Below are 16,493 nucleotides of genomic sequence, written 5' to 3'. Positions count from 1 at the left end.
CTGAGAGAAGTGGGCATATTGATGGATTCTGGTAAAGGCCAATCTTTTATTTTCAAAAACATTCAAGGCCTCGCCCCCCCACCTCCACCCCTGCAAAATGCCCCAAACTCCCAAGGATTTTCAAGGCTGACATGAACCCAGTGGAGCACTGGAACACACACAACACACACGCTGAAGGAGTTACAACCTTTTATGGATAACAGGCATGCCAAGTCACAGCATTCTGGTACGTTGGGACAAAATTACAGCAAGACAGTGAAAAATACATTAAGGTATGCACACACACGCTTTCAGTCTCTCTCACACACAGACACGCACACTCAGTCACCCACATATTTTTTTTTTTTTTTTGTACAGACCAGAATAATTCATAACTTCATATCAGCACTGAGGAGTACCTACAGAGTACAGAAACACAGGCGGGCATCAGACAGCGCCAGCCGAAAACAGATCGACTTGACCAGTTCTCACCAGGATCTCGTCACGGCTCCTGGCAGTGGATTGGTTGAGTTCACCACCAACACCATCAGAGGCTACATTCACACCACAGGCCTCGGTGCCCATTTTTGATTAGAAGATCCTTTTTTTTTTTTTTTTTTTAAGTCAGACTGTTCACTTTATTTTGAAAACAAACCACATCTGATAGCTTGTCTTTCACCTCCTTGAATTTGGCTTTGAGGGTCTCAGTTTTCGCTCCCTGACTTTGGTTCGGCCCGTGGGTCCATCAGTCTGACATTCAGAAGATCTTGATCTTGAATAATGTTTTTGGAAGTTCAGGGAGTGACGGCTCAGACACCAATGATCTGATTTTGAGATGCACCTGTTTTTTTGTATTTTGAGATGCATCTTTCTGTTGTGTTCTTGTATTCAAAATTACACTGATTTGGCCAAGAGAGACCAACCAATATCTTAAAATAAGGTGATATTAATAGTTAGTGGCTGGCCCACAGGGGGGAATTCATCATTCATGGTGCACGTGTCGGCTGTTGCTTTGTTTTCATTGACACGGCAGTCAAGTGTTGTTGTGGGGCCTCTTCGTCTCTCTTGCAGGGGATCAGAACCCACGTCGATTGTGTTTTATTCATTTTGTTTTGAATTGAGGCTGCTTGAGTCGTCGTCCTCCATGTTTTTTGGTCAAATGCACAATTTTGATTTTGAGGTTTAGGAAAACATTTGTCACCCTTGTACCAATTGGGCATAAAAATTAAGATTTTTTTTTTTGTGTGTGTCTTTCTGTTCAAACTGCACGTAAAACATCGAATGTCTGCCACATAGGTGGGACAAAAAGACCTGCAGTGTGAATGTAGCCCACCACAGCTGAAGCTGGTTTCTGTAATATTATAGATTTTAAAATCCATATAAAACCATTTACATGTGGGGTAAATGTTTTGAGTACAAAAAAGGCACTGCCATTTGTTATTCTAAATATGACTTTCCCAGCCTTGTGCATGCATTTCTAAAATATAAATTACACTTCTTCAATTTTCTCCTTTTCTTTTTTCAGCATTTTCTTGCATTTTTTGTCCTTTTTGTGTGTTTTTTATTATTAAACATACAATATTCTTTTGTCAAATATATACGTAAGCCTGCAGTCAATACAGGACATCGGCTCTTTGATAACAAAATAAAACTAAACAAAATAAGGAGCACAGTCAAGCGGTAAAACCTTTACAGAGTGGATGCTGTCGAATTTACAAAACATCTTGGCATCCCATATTGACATAAACTGACTAAACTGTGGAATCTATGACAAAAACAAAAGAATGATAAAAAAAAAACAGCATATATGTATTGATTTAAGGTACATTAAATATTGTATTTGGAATATCAAGGCGTTATCTAACTGTTAATACTGTACTGTACGGTGTTAAAAGCACTCCCAGGATGCACACAGAGTTGATATGCACATTGAAAAATAAAAATAAAGCATTTGGTTTGAAGAGATGAGTAGTGATCCAAACTCCCTGCTAGCAGCCACATGTGACTGTAACCCTCCAGCTTCCCACCACAGACGATTTCTGTGATCAGGTCAAACTAAAATTGACGCTCTGATGCTCCTCTACCTTTGGCCTGGAAATGCTTTTGGAAAAAACAGGGTTGGGTAGTAACGGGACACTCAATACTCATAACACTCATATATTATAAATACAAAAATTATTTCATTACATACCTAAAAAAAATGATGTCTTCACAGAGTTGTGACAAATGAGGATTACATCTGTGAGTACTAGGCAACAAAGTGAGAGGATAATGTTCTCCATGTTTATAAAATGCAGCACAGTAGCAATTTTGTTTTTATGCAAACCTGAAATTACTTTCCTAAACTTTGTAAGTTTACACTCTTTAACTGTAAAGTTATGCCGCACATATGGCACAGTAATCTTGAAGTAACTGAAAGTAATGACACTACATTACTGAGTTTGGGTAATCCCTTGCATTACATTCCTGGTTATAATTTGGAGAGTATAACTATAATGACAGAAAGGTTTAAAGTGACCTACCCAACCCTGTTGGACGCCCATAAGCCCCTCCCACTCATAAACATAAAGTTACTGATCCGGGTTCAGAGTTCATTCACAAATCCTGACTGACCTCACGTCGGTGTCTGGGCGCAACTGCCTGTCAGTAAGTTGATTCAGAAGTACTGCAAGTCCCAGAATGGACTTAACCAGTTTCATTTCTGTCACACCAAGGGTTACATCCTCTCTCCCCGCACACACGCACGCAAGCACAAGTGCACGTGCGCACACACACACATGCACACACACACGCACACATACACACATACACACACACACATACACATACACACACACACACACACACACACACACCTTGCTGGTGGCTCGTTCTACATGAACTTTATGATCAAACACCCCCAGATTGGCTCCTATCTTCAGGGGCACGGCTGCATGCCACACGGGTGGCTACCAATACCAAAACTTCACAAATCTCAACATGACACTAATAGATACAGACATGATAATAGATCCAAAAAAAGAAAAATAAAAAGTCAAAATAACTATGTTAATATTTGAGATGTACGTATGGTCACCAGCCATAACATGTTAATACATATGGTACTTTAAATAATAATACATCTAAATGAGTACAAGAATCACCTCTGCAACAGGTATGGAAAAAAAGAATAAATAATTGTTTGCATCTACTTTTAGTATTGATTCATATGGCAGTGACACTGAAAGACTGAATATAATGAGATCCTAATGCTTCCTTTCAACAAGGAGCATCCAAGAAAACAACACCACCACCACCACCACGTGCTGTATTGAAGCTGTAAAAGTAATTTCCCATTCAGGATCTAAATGGATCCATGCCAAATTCAAGGTTTGGTGTAATCTCCTTTTCTATGCACACCATGGATTCACAATGGCTAAAAGAGCAGCAAAAACAATCAAAATACAGTGTGGTAAATGACACTGACACACAGACACTGCCTTTAGTGTGGTGCTGTGTGTGTGTATGTGTGTGTGTTGCTAAAGAGAGGCATGGATCCTATCCTATGGATACTATCACTGGAGCGGCTCTCAGTGGATCTGAGAGGACACTGAACCAACTTCCCATTTTAAATGGAGCAAAATGGCAGCCTGGGCCCCAGATATCCCAGTCAGAGGGCTCCATGTTAACTGGGTGAGACTGTTCAGCCCCAACCAAAAGAGATTTCTATCTGCATATTTAGCCATTGCGAGTGTAGGCAAACGTTTGCATCTGCTGTGTTAAACCCAAACATCCACGTTTGGACATAGAGGGATCCTTTTTAGTTCAACAAGTAGTGACTGGGCCATTTCCCCTCTCCTGCAGGATTTGTTGTAGTTTCAAAACATTATCACTCTGTCTTCTCAAACTGAGACTCTGCTTTGGCCAACACCCTTCCCTACAGTCATCTCCTCTCTTCTCAGATTGATCCAACTCTATTGCACAAAGTGTCATCAGAGCTGAGTTTGGATGGCCATTCAAACATTTTAGTGTATCACAGCACATGCAAGTGCAGAATACAAAGGAAGTACTCAAGAATTACAAGAAACTAATAATAAAAAAAACATCTAAACTGTAACAACTGATCACCTCCATCATCACATTTCAAACTGGTCTACGTTGATCTGAAAGGTGCCAACGTGGACACTGTGAAACCTCTCAGGCCACCAGAGTGAGGAGCTCGCCTATGCAGGGAGCACAAGGGACATGTTCAGTGATGTGAGGCTTGAAAGGGACACAGAGGAGATTTTACTAACCAGCTTATTTCAACATAAACCTAATCTTATGAAGTCTGTTATCCAGACACAATAAACTGCGGATAAATATTAAGACAAAGAATAAACATGAAATTCAGAAGTACAAAAAACAAATTCAATGTAGGCCTACTTTGACAGAACTAACTGTTCAGAGAGCCATCTTACACAGGCAATCTTTCAGGCAATTATTGCAGCCAGTACTTATTCCTCTAGCATTGATTTTGCCCAAAATGCTGGCCATCATTTACCTTTTCTCCAGGTAATAATCCTTGTTTCCTGTCTGGAGGCATCTGCAGAGTGCCTGTGTGTCTATGGACTTCAGTTTCTGTCCAGCCTAGACTGCGTTTGGCCAGCAGGTGGAGGTAAGCACTAATGAGACAATCTCTGGGAACACAACCCTTCATGGATTGACAATATCTCCCATGTTGCAACCCTCTCAGCAACATGGCTTGAGACAACCACATCACCTTCCTCTTATTTGTGTTTGATCTTCTATTCTCACTCAAATTTTTGAGTGAAGATATTTAGTTGTAACATGCAGTTTAAGCATATCACCCTGCTTTTGAAAAATAACTACACCCATCATCTGAACATGCAGACAGATCCCCAGACAATAAAGGTGTACTGATCTCCCATTTAAACATATAAAAGCCTACATTTTCAATGTATAGTGCCTACAAAGGCTATAAATTCAAAGAGTACATACATGCTATATAGAAACAATATGTAATTGACCAAATTCACTTCCTCCGGCACACGCTCACTTGAATAGGCTCACAACATGACTGGACTTGACACCATCTTTCACTACCATCTTCGACCAATCAAAGGTCCTGCCTCTGACTTCATTCTTTTTTAAACATCCGCTTCCCTTTCCAGTATCACTTCTCTTCGCTTAATTCTTTTCTTTCCACTTTCCATGTCTTTCTCCTTTCTCCACATCACTCTCTCTAATCATTCTTTACAACATTTGCTGTTCCTCCTTCCCCTCTCTCTCAGTAAAGTTGCAGGCCAACACAGCTTGGCTGTTGGCGAGCAAAATAAAGAATAAGCACACTGGTTGTAAACTAGCATGATGGCTACTCATGGGATGTAAAGCTACTATGGTAAAATGCCAAGGCTTTACAGAAAAATCACAACATTCATACCTGAAGTTAATACATGTGTCTGTACCCTTTCAAAGTAGCATCATTATGTAAACAATAAATACATACAATACAGATAAATGATTTTTGCCACCCAATACTCAGCAAGAGGCTTTCCCAAGCTCTGCGAGTATCCTCACCGGACACTCAGTTCTCACTCAAACAGTCAACGAAATCCCAAACTTCTTTCTGCATCCTTTGCTTTGCTTGTCTTGTCTGTTTTGGGTCTGAGGTACTGTTATGGTTTTGAAAAATGCCACCTGCTGTGACAGTGCTGGGAGCTGTGGTCGCTGTGCTGGGACCAGAAGGTTGGAGAGGGAAAGGGCTTAACTGTCTCGCCTCAGTCTCACTGGGCCCTGATCCACAGCCCAGCTTCTCCATTCTGCTGAGGCTGACTGGACTGGAGTACTTCTATTGGCCTCCCGGGGGGCGCTCTTCACACACTGCCCAGGCCATTTTCAATGCTTTCCTCTCTCCTCACCCAGACCCAGATGACTGTGAGCATGCTGGGATAGCAGGAGATGTGTTTTTTCCAACGCGATGGAAAGTGCCGGTGTGATAGCTTGTGTTAGCCGTTTGCCGATCGGCTCTCTTGTGTTACTTGGAACCCGCCCAGTCCCTTGGTTGAGCTCTACCATTGGCTACAGGGTGAGGGGACGGGAGGGTTGGTGACCTCGAGGTGACTTATCGTGAGAGAGCCTCATGCACCTGCTTTGTCTTGCTGCTCTCCCTCAGGTCCTCATTTCATATCGTTGATGTGCGGTCAGCGCCATCTGAAGAGGAACATCGGGAGAAGCAAACACATTAGAGTTCAATGTGATGAAAAACTCAGTCAACAACCATCTATACAGCGTAACCACTGTGTGGAAATGAAGCCCAAGATTCTGATGAAGATCAATCTCAGACTGAAACACTGCTTTTTTATTTGTCACAGTAAACAGGGACGAGGTCACAGTTAGTCTGCCAGGTGCTCATTAGCACTGATTTGTACCGTGTAGTTTTCTCAGGGCTTCCTGGAGGAACTATTGGTTGCCTTCAGCTCATTAAAAATGCAGCAGCAAACCTTTAATCCAAGGTAAACAAAATAGACTATCACATCACATCAGTCAACCATATCAATTCTAAAATCTCAGTCTGTTTAATGGTGAACAACAATCTGGCACCAGCTTACCTCTCTGATACATTTGCCATGAGCAGATGTCTCAGATCACTGAGTGGTGGCCTTTATGCTTCTCTGGACACGGAACATTTAGCTTTAATGCACTAAAGGCATTTAAAAAATGTAAAAAGTAAAAGTAGGTTTTACACTTTCTAAATGCTACTCCTGGCTTACTATTATACTGTTATACTTATTACTATAACTACTGTTAACAGTGACTGTAAAATAATTTTGAGTTAAACTGTTGTATGAAAATGCTACATAAATAAAATTTTATTTGGTTTTAAGTTGTAGTAGTGATCTTACTGTGCCATGTACAGTCTGTGATTTAGGACTGAAACTTTTATGACTTGGTGAACAGTGAGGGGCCCAGGGCCACACGGTCATGGTGGGGGAACAACACATCTGTCAAAATACTGATAGTCTTTTGGAGAAAAACAGTCTGACAGCTGTTGCCTCTGGTGTGGCTGGACAGGAAAATCTTATCAAGCTGCGTGCAGAGGTGGAGGTTCTGATTTGACAAAAATAAAGCCTCCATCATGACATTAAAGGGCAGTTTAATATCAGTGCAAGCTGCTGCTACAAAGTGAAGACTATGTGGGAATACTGAGGAATCAAAGTTCATGATACATTTGACACAATTATTGTGTGACACTGTGATGGGCGTAAATAGAGCAGGTTCAAACTTTATCCAAATGCTTTTTTTGGGGGGCTTTTCTGTGAATGGTAACATTTTATTTGAAAAATAGTCTAACATTCAGGATGTATTTCACTTTTTTCTAGAACAGCAGCCCATTTTACACAGCCTGGTCAAGGCGGGAATGTTGCAGGCATTGTTGTTATGGTGTTAATCCAGCAGTGGAGGTAGTCACAGAGCCGAATCGCAGGTCTGTAGCGTGTGTGTAAAAGGGAGAGCCGGCAGGATGGGACCTCAGCACAGTGTCATTGTTCAGATAGCAATGTTGCGGCTTTGATTGGTTAAGTGTAAAAAAAAAAAAAAGAAAACATGAAGGCAGTATAAAGGGCTTGAGTTTGCCATTAACTGGGGTTCGGTGAACTACAAGGTATTAAAGCTGCTTTCATTCTGCAAATTAAGTGTCTTGTCCGCAGAGGAAGACCACAGCGTTTTTTTTTTGTTTTTTTTTCTTTTTCCTGTTCATGTTGTCTTGTTGCATTTATTTGTGTCTTGTTTTCCTTCCTTCAGCAGACACTGTTTGGATGATTAGTGAGTGAATCTGTAATGGTGCCTCACTGATTAATACCTACCCTTCACCTGAATTTCAGGTCCATACACCAAAAGGTGGGAACACACCTGTTTTCTTTTGTGAAGACACAGTTACTTATTGAACTTGCTGGCCAGAGCTCTAGTAACCCAGCAAGTTAGAAAATCTGTTGGTGGGAGTAAGAAGTCTGATTCTAGTCCCTGTGACTTAAGCTGAGTATGGCAGATTTCCCTGTGCTCTTTGCTGCAACTGACCTTCTCTGGTACTCATACCAGGAACACATGAAAGAATAGCTGAATATGAGTGTCAGTCCAGACTGCGGTTTGCTCTTGGTTTTGTTATGCCAGGCTTTCCAAGCATGAACAACTGTTGGCTATCAGATGTCAACATTCATCTTTTTACACCCATAAAACCTTAGCTTTTGGGGGTGTTTCCTGTTGCTGGGTTAGATATAATTATTACGTTACATTCTCAGTCCTAATAAGTTTGCCTGAGACTTGCATTTTCAAGTCTTAGCGCAGTTATTTGGTGGAGTAGTTAAACTGAACTACTCCAAACATGCTACGTGTAAACAAGCCTCAACTTTTCCAGTAAGTGGATCAACCTGTGATTGTCCAGGTGCCACATCTTGCATTGGCTGGACATTTGGGTGCAGGCCAGACTAAAGAGTGGTGGAACTCTAGTTAAAATGAAGTTTGCTTTCCTTAGTTTAACACACTTATTCCTTCTGTACCCACCTCTGCTCCATGTTCCCTACAGCTAACCGCAATGCGCGCGCGCGCGCGCACGCACGCACACACACACACACACACACACACACACAAAGCAGCACTTGTCCATTGCTCTGTGTCAAGCACTGAGAACCACTGTCTTAGCCTGGGAGCTTGGTGGAGTAGAGGAGGGGCACTGACTTTAGCCCAGGCTACCCCTCCCTCTGCAGCTACATTTAATCTGCACGGCTCAGGTCACTGGCTGACTGACTTGACTAAAGCTGGGGTCAAAATACCAGACTGTTCATAACTTTCCAAATGAAAGCAATTCAGACAAAGCAACAGGTTTTGAACACCTTGAACTCACTACCCGATTCTGTCATTCAAATTTTTTCTAAAGTTGTACAGAAACCAGTTGAAAGTGCAGCAAGAGGAGATGGGAATCTGTACTTACATAAATGAAATACATGAGTTTCTATTGTTAAAAACATTACAATGATCCCATGGAATATAACATTAGTTATTCAGGGTCTTGGGATTATAAACAGTTAAATGGGTAAATAATAATAGGTGGAAATGCACAAAATTGCAGATTTCCCTAAGGGATTAAAAGGCAACATTTCTTCTGTTTCAATCCCTTTTCCTTTCCCCTTGAGCTGAAGTCTCTACCATTGTTGCCAGGACTGCAGACTTGGTGAGTTTGGATGACTTGGCCAGCATGGACAAACCAAATCAAACACAATGAGGAAAAATCTGACTGAGAATTGTGATGGCCAGTGGGGCTTACAATGAGTTAAAACCATTTGGTAAGACCTAGCATTAACTTGACTGACTGGCTTGACTTTACTGTGGAGACACTTTTGTGCTGGCTTTTATCACAATGCAGACTTTTTTTGTCTGGTCAGATTCAACAGTAAGCCTTTAGGAAAGCTTGTATGGCCTGGGTGCTGGCTAGGTGAGAGACAGTGTGTGTGCGCGTGGCCATGCTTCTGTGTGCGAGTGACTGAGGAGAAACTAATCAGGTAGACCAGCCAAGATTAGGCTTTTTTCAGCCTTACATGACCTTGAACCTTGTTCAACCTCTGGAATGATTGTAGATTAAATTAAAGAAGTTTAAGTGTGTGTATTACCTCCCAAGGCGTGCTCTGTCATGCTCAGACACAGAGACTCAAGGCGATTGTTGATGTCTGGCTCCGTCACGGGTAACTGAAGATCTAAACAACAACAATATCCTAATGTTATTAAAGCACGGCATAGGGACAAATTGTACACAGAATATTGCACAGACAACCAGAATGAAAACAGTTCATATTAAATCACAATGAGAAATACTTCATTGATCCCTGAGGGGAAATTGGGTCAGTTGCTAAAATTTGCACGAGAAAAAAAAAAAAATATATATATATATGAGCATAATAAATACCCCATGATGAGAGCCAGTATGTATTGGTGTTACACCCTGATGAATTTCCCTGCTGGCTCAGCCAATGAATGAGGACAGATCAATGTGTGTTTTATTGAATATGGTCAATCTTCTACATTAACAGAAACTGCCAAAAAAAATCTCAAAATTATAGTAGTTCCTCACTAATGTGTCAAGCTGTGAAAAACTACATGACCTTAACAACCTTGCAACCTCTCATTATTCAGGTCCTTTTGTTTATAATTGAATTGAAACACGATAATACTTGAACATTTTATTTTCAGCATCAGGGAAGTTGGCAGGAGACAAAAGAAGTGGATTCAGATCAGCTACAAATCCCTGAGCGGTCGTTGGGACAATGCCGTCCACTCAACCAGAGTGTAGTCTACATAATCAGATTATACCACGCTGGCAATTAACTCTAGCAGCGGGAGACATGTTGCACCAATACAGCGAATGCACAGCAGCAACAGAGTCATGGTGTCTTTTGTTTTGAGGGGCAAGACTGAAGCCCCCACATCAGCTGCAACATGGGCTGAAGGTGGGTCATTCCCACTCCATTTCACCTATCAGCTGGACACTACGGATGGACAACATTAATATAATGGCAGAAATTATTTAAACAAAATCACTTAAAATAGTCCAACTGATGGATTTTATATATATATATATATATATATATATGTGTGTGTGTGTATACATACATACACACACACACACACACACATATATATACATATATATACACACACGTATACATACATATATATATATATATTTGAATTTCAATTTTATCATACATTTAAACAACATTTTTGTGTATCATGATAACTCCACATCTTTTCAGCACAATATGATGCTGCTGACAGACAGTAAATCAGTATATTGAATTATTTCTCCAGACCTAACATCCTAAAGACAACTAATTAAACATAGTCACCCATTCAGACACATAAACATATCTTAGTCTCTTTCTTTGCTCGGGAACCAGAGTATCTGGGCTTCAGCACAGCCTAGCAAACCCTTCCAGCCTTTTAGTCCTTAGCTGAGTCGTCAACACAGGCCAGGCGGTGAAAATCCCTTGTGGCCTGAGAGAAGAGCTGACTTAGGCCCAGCAGTCCACACTGGTCTATTTATAGGCTCCAAATCCTGACACCCCTACACACACACACACACACCCCGACCACACCACACACTTACGACGAGACAAACATACGCAGAGGAAACGTGCACGCGTGTGCACACACACACACACACACACACCAAAAAAAAAACACTTGTCTCGTCCTCCCCTCATCTTCTCTGCTGCGTCTAGCTTAATAAGTCCCTTCATCTGTCCACTGGCAGAGAGAGAGAGAGAGAGACAGACAGAGAGAGACAGACAAGGATATGGGGGGGATCTCTGGCCTTTCCAATCACATATTCTGGCCTAGGTCCAACTCCAGCCAGCCTCAGGGTGAATGCTATGTGTGCATGACTCTGCAGAGTTGTCAAAGAAAGAGGAGGAGGGAGAGGGAGAGAGAGAGAGAGAGAGAGAGAGAGAGAGAGAGAGAGAGAGAGAGAGAGAGAGAGAGAGATGGGGGGGGAAGTGTGCCAGGGTGCCCCATCAACCCTACACAAAGAGCCTCATTGTAAAAGTCCTCTGACCTCCCCCCACCCCTTTCCCCTCTTCCTCTCACACATACATTCCCCACTTTCCTCGTCTAACCACCCTCCTCCTTGCTTCTCCTTTTTCATCCATTTTCCCTCTGCATTCTGAAAGGAGCACAGATTTGGTTTGTGTGTGTGCTTATGTGCTTGTGTGTGACAGTGGGGAGGAAGTTCCTGCTTGTCCTATTACTGTCCAGTGTGCCTGCAGAACAAAGTCCAGTCAGCAGGGGTTGAGCGGCTGCTGCTGGCCCCTCCACCCAGTACTGATGGCTGCCATGGCCAAGGCCTGTCTGAGCACTGGCCATGAGTGGAGGGCTTTTAGGGCAAGTTGCTGTGTTAAAATAGGTTTTGTGCCTCTCTAAGTACTGATGAAATAGGTAGAAAGTGATGAGAGACAAGTCTGTGTTCTGATCTCTCTAAGTTTCCTCCTGAGGTTTAACACAAAAAATAAACATGCGTATTTCTTTCCCCCACAGCACATTTGTCATATACCATTTGGTTAAAACTTTCATCCAAACCACATTACAGCGCCATGAATGCACATACTGCCTTTGACATTACACTAAAAGTGCACAAAAAGAGAATTAATGAAACCAGTACACGCTACACTGTCCTGTCCTCTGTACATCATAAGGGTTCACATGATAAAGGTTTTTGAAGCCAAACAACTACTTCAAAATATTGTACAGAAGTTTCCGACTGCCAAAATTTTATGTAGTACTCAATATCTTCACAGTTTCCTATTTATTTCTGCTGCCATTTTTCAAAGCCTCTTAAACAATATTTAGACATTAAACACAAAAACTCACCCTTGAAAGCCAGATTAATGAAATAAGGCCATAGGGCTATAAATGTGTAAGGAAAAACTGAAAAATTGATTGCAGTTGTCATAAACTCCTCCATCACTGGCAATGCATTTTTAGCATTTTATAATGCAAAATTAATTTTGTTATTTGTGCGTGCGTGTGTGTGTGTGTGTGTGTGTGTGTCTCTAGGAGTTTCTTACCAGCTTGCTGGAACATAACCATAGTGTGTGGTGTGGTGTGAACCGGCAGTGAGCGAGTCCGCTGCACAGAGCTGTGTGTCCGGCTGGGCATGCTATTGCTGCCCCCGGGGTTGGCGAACCACAGGCCCTGAGGAGAAACAAGCACAGGATGACTTACAGTAGGCACACTAGGCAACCACAGGCCCAAAACGCATGCAGTGTGTCTTATTTATTGGTTGGCATACAGACAACAGTGTTGGTGAGGATGGGGGGAAAGGATGTGATTGCTGTGGGTACATGTGTCTTAGCCTGCTGAGCCACCTTAACTCCCCCAGGAATCTATTTCTGACTGACTCCAAACAGATGACCAGGAATATTTAACAGCGGAAACAGGATAATAAACACAAAAAAGCAAGTCTCTATCTCTGTTAGTTTCATATTTATGGCAAAAATTACGATTGTCTAATGGCAGGAATTCCAAATCTAATCAATTGTTCCCTGGCCCAAGGCCTATCTGTATACCAAACTCCCAGGGCTGAAAACACAAACTTGCTGAAGTCAACAAAACCTTATCCTTTCTCCTTTTCAAAGATGGTATGTTAAATTTATAGCTGGAATTGTGCATAAATCGCACTAATTCTCCTGATAAACTATTTTGTTTGAATGGCAAGGCCATTTTAGTCTCTAATAAAAAACTGGTGGGAATTTGTAGCACACACCCCCTCTCAACACAAACACATTCCCCACCCCTCATCTCTCTCTGTCTCCCCCTCTCTCTCTCTCTCTCTCTTTCTCCCTGTCTCTCCCTCTCTCTCTCCCCTTCTTGCGGCCCTCCAGTGCTGAGGGCCAGGGAAAAACAGGAAATGCCTGTGCACTGTTCTCACTGCCTCTGACTAGCTCGCGCTCTCTCTCTCCCTCTCTCTCTCTTTCTTTCTCCATTGCCCCTCCTCCAACACCACAGCTACCTCTCCCAAACTATGACTCACACATTTCCCTTCCATCCTCCATCTCTCTCCCTCCCTCCCTCCCTCCCTCCCCACATTCATACTGTAGTCCCACACAGGGAGGTCTAGGGTGAAGAGGAACTTAGGTATTTCCTCCCATTGTAAAGGATGAGAGCAAGAGAGAGATGAAGAGAGAGAGAGAGGGAGAGAGAGTGAGGGGTTCCCAATAAACTGGGCTGGGCTAGAGCAAAGTGGGCCAGGTTGGGCCAGAAACAGCTCCACAACTCCTCCTGTTTCGGTGCTCGGCACTGACGCAGGACCTCTGGTATGTGGGGTGACCTGCATATGAGTTCCATCCACCTCACTTCATCCACCAAACACCACTACGCTGCTTCCTCACCCCATATTTTTTCACTATGTGACGAAAAAAAGGCCTATTTCAGGAGAATACGTGCTGAAGAAGGAATTCAGCTGCCCAGGTTACTGTAAACATCCTGGAATGTATTACTAAAAAATTCACAGTGTTCTGGTCACGAACAATACTGTGTTCCCTATTCCAATCACTAAATACACAAATGATAACACCATGAGAGGATTTCTACATTCAAGATCCTTAATCCAAAAGTTCTTTAGGAAATATTCCTGAGCCATTCATTCCTATGTGCTCTCTTTGACCTTCTAAATAGGCCAGGTGGAGCAAGTAACAACTTGCTACATAATATAAAAAATGTTTCAACAGGTAAAGACAAATCAACTCTCAGCCTATTCAAAATCTCGACAGGATGACCATTCTGTGTAGAGTTGTATCAGGGGTTCAATAGCATTACATATACCTTAAAACAGTTTCAGAAACAGGCAAATTTAGTACTGAATCCCTTGTTTCCCTGCTGGCTTGACTCCCTTGTCTCTCCCTTGTAGTCTGACCCACCTGTCTCCCTTGTTTCAGGCCCGTGGGTGTGCTGCTGGAGCTGCGAGATGTAGGTCCCAGCAGCCCTCCGCTACCCAGGAGCCCCAGTCTGGCGCCCGGCAGGCTCCTGGAAGGCATCTGGAACTGACGAAGGCCCCTCCTGGCCGACACGCTGCCCCCCACACAGCCAGCGGTAGGGAGGGAGTTAGACTGACCAAAGCCTCGGCTGGACCAGGATGAGACAACGGGTAAGATACAGGAAAATCCTAGTTATGTGCTTGCCTTGAAAAGGCAACACATCTTAAAATCTTGCATATTTAATCTTTTTAATATTATTATTATTCCACCTTTTTTTCGGCGCGCTACTCCTCCTACAGCTTTGGTTTTAGGCCCCCACAATGAATTGGGAAAATGTGCGGCCCCATTGGGAGAAGTGTGCTATTACTTTTATAAGGAATCCAACTCACGGAATTCTCAAAATTCCAATTTTCCTGAAAATTTCGGCCATCCGAAATGAATGGCCAAAACTTCAGAGGGCTCCAGGGCCCAGAGCTTTTAACCTGCGTCCACGCACCAAATACAAAAAACGTGCGTCTTGTGGAGAAGAAGCGGTGTGTCAATTTTCAAACTGATCAGACTATGCGATTTCTCATAATTCAATTTTAAAATCGCGATTTTGCCCTCATTGAAAAATAATGGGAAATCGGCAGACACTCATGCATTTTCAAAGCCTCACAGCTCCCTCATTCTTTGGCCCACAGACTCCATTCAAAGCTTAAATGACTCAGCAGATGTTCAACTTTATGTGTGTCATCTTCAATTTTTCATGTCTGCTTTAGTTTGCCATAAAACACAGTTTAAGTTTGGAGTTATTTTTGAGCCGCCTCTGACTTTTGAATGAGTGTGTATTGCGTGAGCTAGAGTGGCATTCCTGAGGGCTAGAGTGGAGCAGCCCTGAAAATTCGCCTAAAACTTTTGTCTTAAACTTGCTCTGCTGGCCACACTTTTCACTGCACATGCATAAATTTGGGATCAAATTGTAGGAAAAATAGTTGTGCTTTGAAAAATGTAAATACAAAAGCAAAGTAGCTTCAACTTTTTACACTGTGACACTTAACGAGGCAGGAGTGCCAGCTCTCTCCCCCATAGACTCCCATTATATCTGAAATGCAAAGTCTCGGGAGAGAAGCAGAAAGACACACTTTTCCAACTCGCTCTAAGGTGGGCATTTTTGGGAGTTGGAAAATAATTTTGACACAGTTTGAAAGCCCAAAGCCTTGCCTTTCTCATGGTACATTTTATTTTCTGCTCGGACTTACTATCATTGACAAAGAAGCATTTGTTTGACCACTACTTTTAGGTGATTTTTCACAGAAGCAGCACTATCACTCATGCTGTGTGCTTCATAGAGCCTCATTTCTGGCTCCGCCCACACAAGCCCCAGTAGCACAGTGGATAGTGTCTCTGCCTGCCATGCAGGAGACCAGGGTTCAACTCCCCGCCTGGGCAAGAGCCACAACACTACACAGCCCACAAACAGCATAGGGCTGGCGGTTTACACATGTCTAGGCGCTGGCAAGGCAAGCACATCAAAGTTTCTTCAGAAACTTTATAAAGTCTAGTTTGGTTTATGATTTCTGTATTAAGTGCAGCAGTCCTGATCCTGCTAGTAAATACTATGTTAACCAAGCAGCTTTTTATGGAATTAAAAAAAGAAGAGCTGAATATAAAGACCAGGAAGGAGCACGATAAATTGAATGTTTACTGGACACTAACTGTAAAAACGTATCAGTATCAGGAATATCAAACACACCTGATATTGAAAAGGGGAGAGTGCTAGAGGACATGTCATGGTAACACCAAAACTGACAGGCTTCATTCATTGGGAAGCATGAGTACATTCCGTCTATAACATTTAGAGATATATCATATCGAGTCAACTGTTTGGCCTAAGAGTGGCACTAGAGGGAAAGGTTATGATACCACCAAAATTCAGGGAGGATGTCCAACTAAGATTCTTACTACTTAAGATTTTTGCCATAGTACCCAAATATTCTTTTTAAATATTTAGGTACTAAGCCAATACCAAAATTT

At 42.3% G+C, this 16,493-nt stretch overlaps 1 protein-coding gene across 1 annotated transcript in view; it reads right to left on the bottom strand.

Annotated features, from left to right (window-relative positions):
* Positions 1–335: 335 nt before the first annotated feature.
* Positions 336–16,493, bottom strand: part of samd4a (sterile alpha motif domain containing 4A) — a 71,901-nt gene continuing 55,743 nt past the window's right edge. The window contains exons 10-13 of the mRNA XM_030048357.1: positions 14,421–14,625; positions 12,570–12,696; positions 9,621–9,704; positions 336–6,171 (exon numbers count right to left, since the gene is read on the bottom strand). Of these exons, the coding sequence (XP_029904217.1) occupies positions 6,143–6,171; positions 9,621–9,704; positions 12,570–12,696; positions 14,421–14,625 (445 nt within the window). The 3' untranslated portion in view covers positions 336–6,142. The remainder of the gene's footprint in view (positions 6,172–9,620; positions 9,705–12,569; positions 12,697–14,420; positions 14,626–16,493) is intronic.

This window comes from Myripristis murdjan, chromosome 3 (genome assembly GCF_902150065.1).
Source record: "Myripristis murdjan chromosome 3, fMyrMur1.1, whole genome shotgun sequence".
NCBI classification, from domain to species: domain Eukaryota; kingdom Metazoa; phylum Chordata; class Actinopteri; order Holocentriformes; family Holocentridae; genus Myripristis; species Myripristis murdjan.
This window is presented reverse-complemented; position numbering and strand designations above follow the sequence as displayed.